The sequence below is a fragment of the Thunnus thynnus genome, chromosome 7, assembly GCF_963924715.1.
Source record: "Thunnus thynnus chromosome 7, fThuThy2.1, whole genome shotgun sequence".
NCBI lineage: Eukaryota > Metazoa > Chordata > Actinopteri > Scombriformes > Scombridae > Thunnus > Thunnus thynnus.
This window is the reverse complement of record NC_089523.1, coordinates 2,204,020-2,218,576: the sequence shown is the minus strand read 5'-3', so window position 1 is coordinate 2,218,576 and position 14,557 is coordinate 2,204,020. Positions and strand designations below refer to the sequence as shown.

The following is a 14,557-nucleotide window of genomic DNA, read 5'->3' as shown; positions in this document are numbered from 1 at the left end:
TGTTTAGTGTTATAAACAATTTCTCTGTTAGAAGCTCTTTTTTAAAACCAGAGTGGAAATAGAAAACCTGCAATAATAAAATATTTCTACTGACCTATAAAAATATACATTGCTTTTTTTTACTTGTCACTTTATTGTAAATTCAGGACTTTTGTCCATGTCAGGATCCTGTAGGAATGATGACTCTTTTTTCCAGTGATCTGATTGGTGAGTGGTTGGGGAGTTGACAGGTTTTGATCTGATCCTCTGAAGTTAACCTGCTCCAGAGCAGGTTAGCTGTTCAGCATAAGTTTCCATGGTGATGCGCCCCAGTAAGAAGTGACCCACCTTCGTAACCCTGAAAACCCAGAGTTTAACCTGAAGTTACCTTGTAAACCCCAAATCTTGCTTTGTAGTACAGGCCCCAGGTTTCTCCGCCCTTTCCCCTACATAACAAGAGCAGCCAGTCTTATTGGTGCATGATGACCTCACATAATTCCCAGCATACGTCCACCCAACTTCAGCCTAATCAGCCACAATAACTGAATATACCTGTGCAGGTGTGTATGGCCATTAAAAGTCTAGAATATCAATCATGAATGCATTGTTTGGTTCTGCTTTTTCTCCATTGTCAAAATCTAATATGCAGTTCTCATTTTTGAATTTGAACATTCTCAACTAACTTCTCTCTCCAAAAGCACAATGTTTGTCATTTTGAGTGAAGGTTCTTGCTTTTTTGAAGTGCAAAAGCTTGCTGCTTGAGGTTTACTATCACGCTTGCTTTGCTGTCCCACTTCCATAAAACATAATATTGGAATCCTTGGAAATGTAGGACATCATAATCTGAAGCAGATATTACAAAAAGATAAATCACAAAATGGAAGATGCACTCAGTATTACAATCTCATGTTATTTGACAGGTATTTGATAATGCAAAGACTAAACAGATAGTGACATTTATAAAGGCAATGTTTTTCCATCCAGTAGCAGTGTACAGTACTTTACATTTTGTGGGAGAGAAGGTGGTTTTATTAATTTCCCTTCCCTCACTCACTGTAATCACACTCTTCACTCCCCCCTCTTTCATTTGAAGGCCATCCATAAAAGTCATTGGATACACCCTGCTGATAATGTCCCTCTTGCCATTATGCAGATGGACCAGAAGATATGTACATGTGCATGTGTGCACAGGTGTGTGTGTGTGTGGAATGTGAGGAGCCAATACCAAGGGAGCTTGTTAAAGGCCTCATGTATCTCCATACACTATGTAACCCTGAGTGTTCAGAGAGAACAGCTGCTATTGATAAGCTTCATATAAATGCTCAGACACCTGGTAGGCATATGTTCAGACAGTGAGGAGGCTTTGTGCTAGATTAAAATGCTTCTCTCCATGGAAATCTCTGTTTTGGTATATTCCCAAGAGTGGGCTCTGGGAAACTGGACCGCAGTGTGCTGACACCTCAAGTTTTACTTGAGCTGCAGACTTTTCACAGCTTATTACTGCACACACACACACTCACAATATACACAATATACACAATGAACACAAGTACACAACAAAATATAGGCAAAATATAGTCCCTAAAAACGTGGCTTCACACCTTTAAGTTTAATCAACAATCAAAGTTAAAGAAAAAAATGGCTTTGGGTATTATTAATGGGAAAATCATCAGGACTGTGTGGATATGGTTTGATCAGATTTGAAGCAAATGACCCCACAGCTTTAATCACAATTTGATTCATATATTGCTAAATTCTGATTGGCGCATAGAAATACATGACATTACCATTTTCCAACTGAGCACCGCCCACTTAAAAACCAGCGAGAAGAGAACAGAAAAAAATACAAATACAGTGGAAACTGCTTATGGTGATCCCGTCTGTCCAGGTCAAATTGATCACAATAAGCGGGTGATGATTATAATAACCTTTTTTTTTTCTTTTTCTTTATTTCTCATGCAGATTACCATCTAATTGACTGATTGATTTGTATGTTTATTAAATGAATATAAAGTAATGACATGGGCAGCTTCGCTATTTACTGAATTTTATTGACTGTTTCAAAATATGTTAAATGTTATTTTCTGATTGTTTCACGGCAGTTACAAATAAATACACCCACACCCTGCACCGCCACACAACACTGCAGAGTTGTGCCGCAACGCCTGATAATGGTGCCTAAACCGCTAAATACATATCATACATGTATCATGAGAGTAAGGTAAAAAAAAAAGAAATTACCATAATTTTAAATTTTTTCCATGTTTTCATGTATGAAAAGACCCAAAATGAACACTGTAAGCGGACTACTGGATTCTTCTAAGCACACAGCATTTGTATAGGAATGATTCTGTTGCGAGCTTTTTGATCCATATAAGCGGTTGATCACTGTAACTGTGATCACTATTTTTTATTATTTCCACTGTACCAAATACCAAAAACCGCGCTGACTTTGGCAGAAAGTGTTTGTTCATGAATCACTCATAGTAAGAACCTGATTGAGAAAATATATCTTTAACGACTTTAATGACATATACTATGTAGAATGCTTGTACTGTGAATGATGTGTTGCATGCAAGAGAGAAAAAGGTTTGATCAGGCACATAGACCTTATATACTTTACCTAATGAGACCTTTATACAGAGCCCTGGCCATGGTGAAAAAAATAATAATTTGTGCTAACAATTTAACAATTTGTGTGCTTGATTTAACAGAATTCACCCATATGCCATTCTCTCATCCGGCCTACACTCTCACTAGGGAACACTTGGATTTAGTAAGGTTTTATTTTGATAGATTATAATATGTGGATATACTTTGGGTTTTGGCTTGTAAGCACAACACTGTGTTGTCTCTGATATCCCATATTCTACAGGATAACAGACTTCTTAGCTGTAAAAATTTTCATGATCCTGTTGATGTCATCCACTTCATCTAGACATTCAAAAACATTGCTAGCAAACTTGAAGTAAATCAAACAGGTTTTACCCGCCCTTCATTCATTACACATCAACACATCAAGAAGTAACTGATGTTACAGGGGAAATGTCTTCTTCGTTGCTTTCTTCAAACTTCTGGCTGACTGAACGCGTTTGGTGCCCTCTACAAGAGGGGAACAGGCAAAATATCCATCCTTCCCTGGCTGCTGCTGTTGTCATAGTTGTTATGATTGTTGTTATTCTGCCCCCCCCCCCCCCCCCCCCCCCTTTCTCTCTCTCAAACCAACCAGTCAAAGCAGATGGCCGCCCACCAAGAGCCGGGTTCTGCTTGAGGTTTCTACCCGTTAAAGGGGAGTTTTTCCTTACCGCTGTCACCAAGTGCTTGCTCATGGGGGAATTGTTGGGTCTCTGTAAATTAAAGAGTACGGTCTTGACCTGCTCTGTGTGAAAAGTGCCCTGAGATGACTTTTGTTGTGATTTGGCGCTATATGAATAAAAAGTGATTGATTGATTGATTGAACATAGATCATTTGAGAGTGCAAATTATTAAATTGAAAGCATACATTTGTTTCGTTTTTTTCTCTATGGCCCTCCTGGGCTCTGTACCTTTTCATGGCAGGTTTACAGAAAATTATACTGTACAATTATACTGGTTATATACTGCACATGTTTTTAGGCTGCTGTATTGTTTAAATCTTCTCATGAGGTACCTTCACTTCCACTGAAATCACCTGCTCTGCTAAATGAACATCAGCAATTACTTATGTTGATAGACTTCCTTTCAAAAACCGGAGGAAGCCATTAATCAATGCTTCTCAAAGTACAACACAAGCACAGGTGCTGCTCAGAGAGAAAGACAAAGAGAGAGAAAAACACAGAGCTGAAGATGCAGCCTATGCAAATGAGCCCTCCTTAATTTGCTTGCAAATGGCAGATGATTTTCTCCGGCTGACTGACTTATCGGGCTCTGACACGGCAGGGTGTGTTGTTCTGTGTCTTCACCTAGGCACTGCAATCACAGGGAACACACACTCCCATGCTGTACACTTGCACCCTCTGTGCTCCACACAGCAGTCATTACAGGAGTGTGTGTGGGGAGGGGGGAGGACTCCCAAACAAACCCTCCCTTATATAATTAGTTTTCTCTGCTGCACCTAATTAACCTTTGTCTTTGTGGCACTTACGCATCTCATTCACAAGCTGAGCGCTCTTTCATTAGCAGCACGTTGTGTTTTTAATGTGTTTTACCAGTCATGGTGAGGTGGCTCTTTGTAATCTTCAAACTGCTTGCGTTTGAAGATGGGGACTGCGTGCACGTATAAGCACAGGAGATGAAGTGGGTTTTATGATGATTAGATTCAAAGGGCCAAGGACAGTGTTTGCAGTAATGGGGTTTCTTGCATATCAAAGGGCAAAGGGTGAGGAGGCGGATCAAACTGGCAAATGTGGAAGGTGGATACGTACACTTGAATGTCCAGCATGATCCTCTTGTCCTCCTCCACGTGGATTCCCCAGATACAGTCCTGGCCTTTATCATATGCTTCAGGCCAGTTAGGAGAGAGTACCACTCCAGCTGAGTCTGTGATTTCGCCACTGCACACAGCTGGAACATACACACACATATGCAACCATGAATATTAAAGGACAGGTTCACAATACTCACATGGAATACATTCCTTGGAATGTATTTTTGCACAGAATGAAGGTTGTGGATTTGGTTCTCCCTTATATTGGAAATGCTTTGGGAAAGGAATGACTACAGCAAGCAAAAACTGTTTCAGTGTACTTAAAAAAGGTACCCTACTTATAGCTGGCTACACATGACCTTTGGCAGGTGAACTTCACTGATGTAACACATCAAAGTGTACTACTGCATATACATAAAAAGTAATATAAAGCCTTTTGTGTCTCCAGAAGCAGCTGTGTGAAATCTGATATATCGCCTCAAGTGATGTCAATTGAGTCAGCATCAGTTGGGGCTGAAGACTACAAGTTTGAAAATGAAAAAAATCCATGGAGTTAGAAAGAAGTGAGATTACCAGACCTCTGTAGCCTACTCCTCATCTCTGCTTGAGGCTAGCAGCTCTAGGCTATGTTAGCTGCGTTAGCATAATACAGCTAAATCTGAACAGTCGAGTGAATAGAGTCATTGTGGGTAATGTAGGTGCCAGGTTTTGACAGGGAAGAAGAATGCACGGAATAAAAAAGACGATAACTGTGGTTCTGCTGCATTTTGGATCACTTAACGGTCCTCCAAGAGAGAATGATTAAATTGGTGACCTCTTTTAAAGCTGCCCCAATCAATGCATTTCCTCTCAGCTCCATAATGCGTGTTAGCCTCTCTCAGCTAATCATTTTATATAAATAAGCAACTGTTTGCTATAACACATTATCCATATCAACTTTATAAAGTGATTATATGTCAGAGTTATGTTTACAGCTTGTTCAGCTGCCCAAAAGGCCAAAAATATCAGTTAAGGTGACTTTCAGTATGCTAACTGTACCCAGCTAGTAATATACATGAGCATTGTTCAAAAGCATGTGAAATGTCTGGATAAGGGCAAATTTAATTTTCAAATTTAAATTTATTTTCTGTCAATTATGACAGACACAGGAGAACTGTGTAGATATTGACAAGCTTGACAAGTTGTCGCTCATTACAGAGGTTGTTACAAGTGGGTTGAAATCTTTATGGGTTCAAAGTTTTGGACCTGATCTGAACCCAACTTTCATAAACACGTTTTCACTGAAAACACACCCAATCTGAAAGGGACTCATAGAGAGTCAAGACTGGATCCACACAGACCTGCAGATAATTCACCCTGATCCAAAATACGGTCGACCTGAACAGACCTTATATTGAGAGAGAGGAGCAGCGCTGGCAGCAGCATGCTTTTTCAATTACTGAGCAGACACAGTCAAAAAGAACAGAAACATACTGCACATACTACATTACTGCACGTAACCTTTCACACTCTCTGTCTGCCCTAAAAACACATTTCATTCATATCCTGTGATGATGATGATGATGATGATGATGATGATGTTGACACTACTACTGAGACTAAAGGCAATAGCACAGGACCCTATTACACCCAGTTAGAATTAATACCTTTTATACCTGGATCCCAGGTTGGGTCTCGGCTTCTAGGAACCAAGTGGAACTTACTACAGTGATGATGACTGAACATTTCAACCATGAACTACTAGATCTACATGAAAGTGATTGTGTGTTACCAGCCTTAAAGGACCAGTGACATACACCTGAACAAATTACAAGCACATTTGAGCTACTTCCAAAATTGTAACATTGTTTGCACGTAGTACATCCACACTGCAATTGTCCCCCCATTTGAGTTTGCTGTATTTGTTTTGTTCAAGATGTCATTTATTTTAATGAAAAGCTTTTGTCTTTATCAACTCAGAAAGTCCAAAAAATGGAGGGAACTTGAAAAGTTTATTCATTATAACATTGAATGATATCCAACCTGGTTCTGAGGAACACTAGAAAGTCTGGACTGGAGGTCACATTTAAGTTCTCAGGGGTTTGTTGTAGACATGTACAGAGAGTGATGATTTAATTACAAACACTGATTATTGACCGATACACTGAAACAAACATGGGTCAGCTTTTCATACATACCTCTGCAGGCAGGTTCAGTCTCATTCCACTGTGGATTGTTGGGGTCCATGCATTCAATGGTGACTGATCCTTGTTCCAGAGTATAGCCAGGGTCACAGGCAAACTCTACCACAGCTCCCACTGCCCACGTGTTGTCGCTACTGGTCAGGTTACCGTACTTCACAAAGGGCTCGTAGCAGTGGCCTCCTGCAAAGGCTGTGGGGAAGAAGGTGCAAGGTTATGATACAAAGACATTTTCAGTGGCGGAACGGACAGAAATATTTAAAAACAGTTGAAAGCTATGGGTGCAAGATGAGTTAGCATCCCCATGTGTTGTTGTTATTGGGAAGAGATAATATGACTTTTATAATGTCTTTGTTAAACTGCCACGTCTGACTTTTTTCGCATTACCATTTTGGCGGGTAACTCACCTTGTTTTTACCATTTCATGTTTCTCTTAAATTAAAATTGTACATGAAAGCAATTGTCAAGGTTCCTTGTTTTTGATGTGTTGAATCGAATTACAGGAAAATGTGTATTAAAACAATGCAACAAAAACATCTTCCATTTTTCAATAGTGCAACCTTAAATAATGGAATATTCTAATTGAATACTTATGATGCTGACAATTTCACCATAGAGAAAAATGAAGAAATTAATTTGATTCCCTCAAATTTCCTGGTCTTTTGGGAATCTACTCTCTAATCTTAGTACAAGGGAATATGGCAGATAACATCAGAAAAGATCAGAAGCAAGAAATTAGTATTATGACTGTACATTCTGACGTAGTCCTCAGCATGCTAGTTAGCTGCTTTGAAGAATGGCTTATGTGTTACTGTACTTGGCTGTACTTTGCACAAACCGCATACTTGCAGTGGTGGAAGAAATATTCAGATCCTTTACTTAAGGAAAAGTACTAAAACAGCAATGTAAAAATACTCCATTACAAGTAAAAGTCCTGCATAAAAAATACTACTTAAGTAAAAGTACATAAGTATTATGAGCTTGATGTAGTTAAAGTATTGCAGTAAAAGTAGCGTTTTGGTCCCTCTGACTGATATATTATTATATATGACATTGTCATCATATTATTAATATAATATATTATATTATTAATACTGAAGCATCAGTGTGTAAGCAGTATGTTACTGTTGTAGCCGCTGGAGATGGAGCTAGTTTCAACTACTTTATATACAGTTAGATAGTAGTGGTTCCCAACCTAAGAGTCGGGCCCCTCCAAAGGGTCAGCAGATAAATCTGAGGGGTCATGAGATGATTAATGGGAGAGGAAAGAAGAAAAAGTTCTGATACACACATATGTTTTCAGTTTTTGGACTTTTTCTCTTATCTTTGATTTCTGGTGAAATATTGCATCATTTGAAATGAAAGCATGTGAGAAGTTTAGAGGGAAAAATCACTATTTGGTGAAGCTGTTAACAACTCATAGACATCTGAAATGTGACCCCGACTACACACTGCTTTTTGTAAGATGTCAAAAGCCAAAAAGGTTGGAAACCACTGGTTTCATCTTTAACAATGTGTTGTATTTTAAAAGCTTGTTATATTATCCATTGTGTCAAAAATCTTCATCTGAAAAGTAACTAAAGCTGTCAAATAAATGTAGTGGAGTAGAAAGTGCAATATTTCTTACTGAAATGTAGTGGAGTAGAAGTATAAAGAAGCATGAAATGGAATACTCAAGTAAAGTACAAGTATCTCAAAACTGTACTTAAGTACAGCACTTGAGTAAATGTACTTAGTTACTTTCCACCACACATACTTGCATGTCTGAGGTAAAAGACAACACTGGCACAAGCAGATAGAAAATAAATATGTGAATAGATGATGTTAATGTTGAAGTTATTATGGGGTAATATTGGGGTTTAAGTGATTAAAGTATCTACAGAAAACCATCCTCCTTCTAGTGTAAGACCACAGAAACTGATTTAAAAACTTTTATGAGCTGGTATGAAGATGGATCACTACTGTTTTAATAACTGCAAGAGAAAACTTTTTTTTTTAAAATTGCAATTATATTAATTATTATTTTAATAATAATTAATTTAAATGTTGCAGTTGATTACTTCTTCTTCTTCTGCTAAAGACATACCAGAGGTATAAACTTGCTGTAATTTATGTTAACAGCAATGTAAATGACTTAATTACTTACTACTTAATTATGATTATGGCAGTTTATTCCTGATGTCCCAGATGTTCTTAAGAAACTCCTCTGGAGAAACATGAGGGTTGCGTCAGAAAAGCAATTTAACCCCAAAGCCTGGCAAAGAGTGGGATGAGTGCTGATGCCAAAAGAAAATAATTTGTCCACCATCAAACAGTTTCGCCAAATAAACCTTCTCAACATAGAAGGCATTCATGTAACATCAATGCATGTCACTAACTTTGCTTCTTCCCCGGAGTTTTTTGTGCTTTCTCATCTCACAGAAAAACCTGACTCCCGGGCCGAACCTTCGCGGTCCTTCACAGTCCTGATGGCATCCTTCCCTGGCTGTTGCTGCTTGTGCTTGTTGTTGTTTGTTGTTGTCATTGTTTTTCTTCTGTCCCCCCTCCCCCTTTCCCTCTCTCTTTCTCTCTCTCAACCCAACCGGTCAAAGCAGATGGCCGCCCACCAAGAGCCGGGGTCTGCTTGAGGTTTCTACCCGTTAAAGGGGAGTTTTTTTCTTACCGCTGTCGCCAAGTGCTTGCTCATGGGGGAACTGTTGGGTCTCTGTAAATTAAAGAGTACGGTCTTGACCTGCTCTATGTGAAAAGTGCCTTGAGATGACTTCTGTTGTGATATGGCGCTATATAAATAAAGATTGATTGATTGATTGATTGAGAAGGCAAGATCTTTTTCAGTGTGTTGGTGCAAAGACTTGCAAAGTATCTGAAACAAAACCATTTCATTGATATGACAATCCAAAAGGCTAACATAGTAGGCTTCTCGGGATGCCTTGAACATATCAGCTTCATATGGCATAAAATCCAGACTGCTTATACCTCGACCTGGCCAATGCCTATGAATCAGTTCCTACTGTGGACTGCTTTTCAATTCTTTCAGGTGCCTGCAACAATAACAAATATGATATAAAAAAAAAAAAAAAAAAAAACTTCCAGGATCTGCAATTATGTCTCACAACATCAGACTTCACCACAGCTTGGCAACCACTGGAAGTAGGCATCATGGCAGGGTGCACCATCTCCGCAATGGCCTTCACTATGGCAATGGAGCTCATTATCAGAGCCTCAAAAGTTGCAGGAGGACATCAACTACAGTTTGGTCAGTGGTTACCACTGAGATGAGCCTATATGGGCGATATAACAACAATGATGACAACTGTCCCCTGCATCACAAGACTTGTGGAAAAGCTTCATCAAAACATCACATGGGCAAGGACGAAGATTAAGCCCAGCAAATGCAGAAGCATCTCCAATGTCAAAGGTCAAGTCATGGAGCAACGATTTCATATTGACGGAACACCTGTCCGAACTGTTTCAGCAATGCCAGTGAAGTAATGCAAAGCACAAGGACACCTAGCAGTTTGAACAACTCAAAAAAGATACCATCATGTGCATACATAGCTCGAATCAACAACACCTTGCTGACCAGTTTGGTATAATCCCAAGACTCATGTGGCCTTTAACTGTGTATGAAATCCCCATCAATAAAGTGGAAAAGCTGGAGAGAGTGAACAGCACACATGTGAAACTGTGGCTTGGACTTCCATGATGCTGTCCTGTCGGACTGTACAGTAACGGCAAAGTGGAATTACCAATTGCAAGTTTTTTGGAAGAATTCAAATGCACCAAAGCAAGGGTGGTCATGACCCTCACTGAATCTGGAGATACTGTTATTCAAACAGTGGCCCTGCATGTGGCAACAGGGAGGAAGTAGACCCCATCTGAAGCCGCTCAGAGTGCTAAGTCTGTTTCTCACTTTAGGGATGTGATTGGCTAAGTCCAATATGGGAGAGCTCCTCAATGAAGAAAAGCTCCTCAATGGCACAAAGCAACATCAGTGCAGAGGATATGGCCCGTGGTGGAGGAGGTGAGAAGACAGGAGGAGGCAGAGTGACATGCCAAGGCTGTCTCAATGGTCAAGCAGGACCAATGGACTAACTGGGAGAGCCTGGAAAAGAGGAAACTCTGTGTTACTGGCGTGACATCTGGGAGATGGAGGGATGAAGTGTTGTCATCAGAGTCACTTATGACCTCCTACCCACATCCCAGAACCTGAAGCAGTAGTTGAGAGAAGACCCTGCTTGCTCCCTTTGTCAAGTACCTGTATTACTAAGGCACATTTTAACAGGATGCACTATGAGCCTCACCCAAGGGCGTTACACTTGATGGCATAACCAAGTTCTCAGACAGCTGGTATCAATCTTGGAATAGAGGTGAACCACCACAAATGCTTTCCCACAGACATTGGCAGGAAATGTCCACAGGAAATGGCCAACGTTCAAAGCACCATATAACATTAAAGGGTGTGAGCATTCTGCAGGCTGCTCAGGATTGGAAAATGGATGTGGACTTGGGGAAAAAAGCTTGTGTTTCCCCCAGACATTGTATTTACAACACTCCAGCCAGACATGGTCCAACAGCCAAACTGGCATATGTTGTGGAATTGACAGTACCATAGGAATACGGTGTTGAAGAAGCTTATGAGAGGAAAAAGACCAAGTACTCTGAACTGGCAATCGAAGCTGCCCAGAGTGGCTGGAAGACCAAGATTTTCCCTGTAGAAGTGGGATGCAGGGGATTCCTTGCCACATCTACAATCTGTCTGTTGAAGAAAATGAGGCTGAGGGGTTGCTCCCTCCAACAAGCAATCAAGTCCTTGTCAAAAGCAGCAGAAAAAAGCAGCAATTGGCTTTGGATTAAAAGGAAAGTCAACAACTGGGCTGCAAGATGAAGATACAGACAGGTGACAAATTAAGGGAAAAACTCCAGCAAACGGCAAATCCGGCACAAATCATTCATCAATATGTTCTTACTTGAATTTGTCCTTTTTCTATGAACAAGTTTAGAACTGCCTTAGACCATGCACACGCACAATTAATAAATGTCCCACGGTCTTAAAAAATGATATTGTTAATATTTATTCAATGTAAACAGTATATTAGAACCACAATTATTTTAAAAAATGATTGGGCCTAAATATACAACATTTAAAAGTATGAAATTGCTGATAATATGCAATTTATTTACTAATTATAAAATCAATAGGCAAGATGATGTAATCCATAAATCATCATCATAAATGTAATGAAATCATTAATATATTAAAGTTGTCCTGTTCCCACTTTTAGATGACAATAGCTTATATCTTATATATCAGAATTTCCATATTTGAATGTGATATCAATTAATTTCAACCATCCTTATATTCTTAATATTTTGCCCCCCTCATGTATGTTCATGGAGTAGGCAAAATATTGGGAACACCGTTCAATATAATGCACCCCAGTACACCAGCACCACCCACTACTACCTCATTAATAAACATAAAGTAGAATTATCATCTTTCTGACAATGTCAACAAAAACTTGAAAATGTATCAGCTTCGCAAAAGTAGAATTTATGGCAGAGCTGTTGTATTGGATTGCATTAGATTGCACTGGTATACCTAATGAAGTGGCCAGTGAGTGTATGCAGCTGGTTGACCAGCAGCCTGTTCAGTGTCCTCACAGCTTGACAGCTCAGTAGTGGCACAGGGAGGGACGCTCTGCTTTCAGTACATCATGGCCTGTTGTGGATTCCACAGATCTACACATTTACCAACTTTTTATTTTGTTACGGACATGCTGCATGGTAGTGGTTCAACAGGTATGCAGGCTGTATACAAGATTCACAATCAGGCTCCAAACGGTTGTACCAATGACATGTTTACCAGCCAAATCTGCCTTTCCTGGCTTCTGCTTCTGAAACTATTGTTTGCATTTCACTAGCAGTAAAGTTTTTCTATATTTTTACCATTACAGCCCTCTTTGCAATGAGTGACACTAAAATACCCACGGTAGAATAAGAACAAAATTGTCCTGATTCATTCAATGTTTATGGACCAAAAATAAATGTAATTTTTAAAATGTCAAATTGAATTTCAAGTACAACTGAGTATCACCTGTAAGATGAATTCCAGAAATGCTCTGATAAGGTGCAGAAGGAAAAAAAACCCCACCTGAACTGCAGTTAGATATGGCTGAATGAATGCTCTGTTCACCATGGTGATAATGGTTTATTAGGATAAAGGGATCTGTTAAAGACAGGCTGAACAGCATTACGTTTAATGGTCATAATGAGTTCCGTTAGAAATATGCATGGCTGTTCCCTTTGGACTTAATCCCATTTGCAGCAGTGAAGCCGGGGCCTAAACAGATACATTGATTGCATTTCTGAGTGGTCTTGTGGACCAGAGACGATCAGCCTATCTGATGGTGAGTGCTGAGACCAATGTTAGAAAAAAAAGAATATATATATATATATATATATATATATATATATATATATATATATATATATATATATATATATATATGTAATATTATATAACTCACCCTGGACATTATATGCATCCCTGCTTGAAATTTAATGTACAAATCATCATATGTAGACGGTTCTGCTGATGGAAACTGCAAGTTAATACTGTCTACCTGAAAGACTACCCTTGATTATTTTATTTCTATTCACCAGACAAGAAAAGAGTATAGCTTTAAGCTTTAAAGAGGGAATGCACTGATAGCCCCCATTAAATGGCTACAGAAGAATTGAACTAGCAGGAGATATAAAAGAAAAAATAATAAATAAAGATGCCTTTCACAAGGCTGTGGGTGTGTTTAAATGCACCCAATAATACTTCTATTGCCAAAATTACAATTGAGACAGTAATCAAAATTAAACAATTAATTTAAATTATCAGGAAAGAATTTTAGAAATGTTGCTTTTATTCTGAAAAAAGGGTATTTCTTTCCTTTCCTGCTCCTATTAAGTTCCATTAGGAAGATACAAAAGGATTAAAGAGAGTTATATTTTCATCTTGATTTTAATTTACACGGAATAAAACACAAATGAATTTGGTGATGGCAGGGAGCGGTTTGCAGATACTTTTAATATAAACCTTCTTTATATTGGTAAAAAAATGTCAGCTTTATATTTATTACAAAACACATGTATTTTGTATATGAATAACTTGAGAAGATAAGGTTGTGTCCTGCTACCTTTGGATGGATATATGGTTTTATTTGCTGTTGTTGATGACAGGTAACTTATATGTATGAATCATAAAACAAACAATGTTCTGCTCTCTATTTTCACGGTGGATACAGCATGAAAACCACTAATTATAGAAAGAGTGAGAGCGGAAATAGGACAATCACTAGCATCACATCTCTGCTCTCACACCTCTCTGGAATGTAGAACTTAATATGCACATTTTTTGAGGCCTGATATCATCATTCTAAAGCAAATGTTATCAAGAGTTGAGCTGAAACAATGAATCGATTGATTGATTAGTCAAATTACATAAAAATGTTCAGGAACTATTTGGATAATTGATTGTTACTTTTTAAGCATTCACCAGCTGCCATTCTTCTACTGTGATGATTTGCTGCTTTTCTTGGTTTTATATCATTTTACTTAAATGTCTTTGGGTTGGTCAGACAAAACCAGCAATTTTGAAGATCCCATGAAGAAGAGGTCATCATAGGCTCTGAGAAATTGTGATGGACATTTCTTTCACAATTTGGACATTTTTGTGACATTTTTAGACATCTAGTCTAAATTAAATTATAAATTAAACTATTAATCCATGACAAGACAGATGCACAATTTTAAGTCTGTCATAAATCAACACTCAGGTGTTGAAACAGGTTTTGCTTGCTGTAATCATTCCTCCTGTTCATACAGCATTGGAAGATCCTCTCCAAATGCACTTATATTGTGCATGATGGGGGACAAAATCCACAGTCCTTGTACAAAAAAATAATTTAAAAGTTTATCTAAAGCTTATAGGCTTCAGCAG

General features: G+C 38.6%; 1 protein-coding gene across 5 annotated transcripts in view; it reads right to left on the bottom strand.

Moving 5' to 3' along the window:
* sez6b (seizure related 6 homolog b) overlaps window positions 1–14,557 on the bottom strand; it is a 276,079-nt gene that overhangs the window by 26,165 nt on the left and 235,357 nt on the right. For all 5 annotated transcript variants that reach the window (XM_067593808.1, XM_067593809.1, XM_067593810.1 and 2 more), the window contains 2 exons: window positions 6,562–6,756; window positions 4,383–4,521 (listed from right to left, as the gene is read on the bottom strand). In XM_067593808.1, coding sequence (XP_067449909.1) covers window positions 4,383–4,521; window positions 6,562–6,756 — 334 coding nt within the window. The remainder of the gene's footprint in view (window positions 1–4,382; window positions 4,522–6,561; window positions 6,757–14,557) is intronic.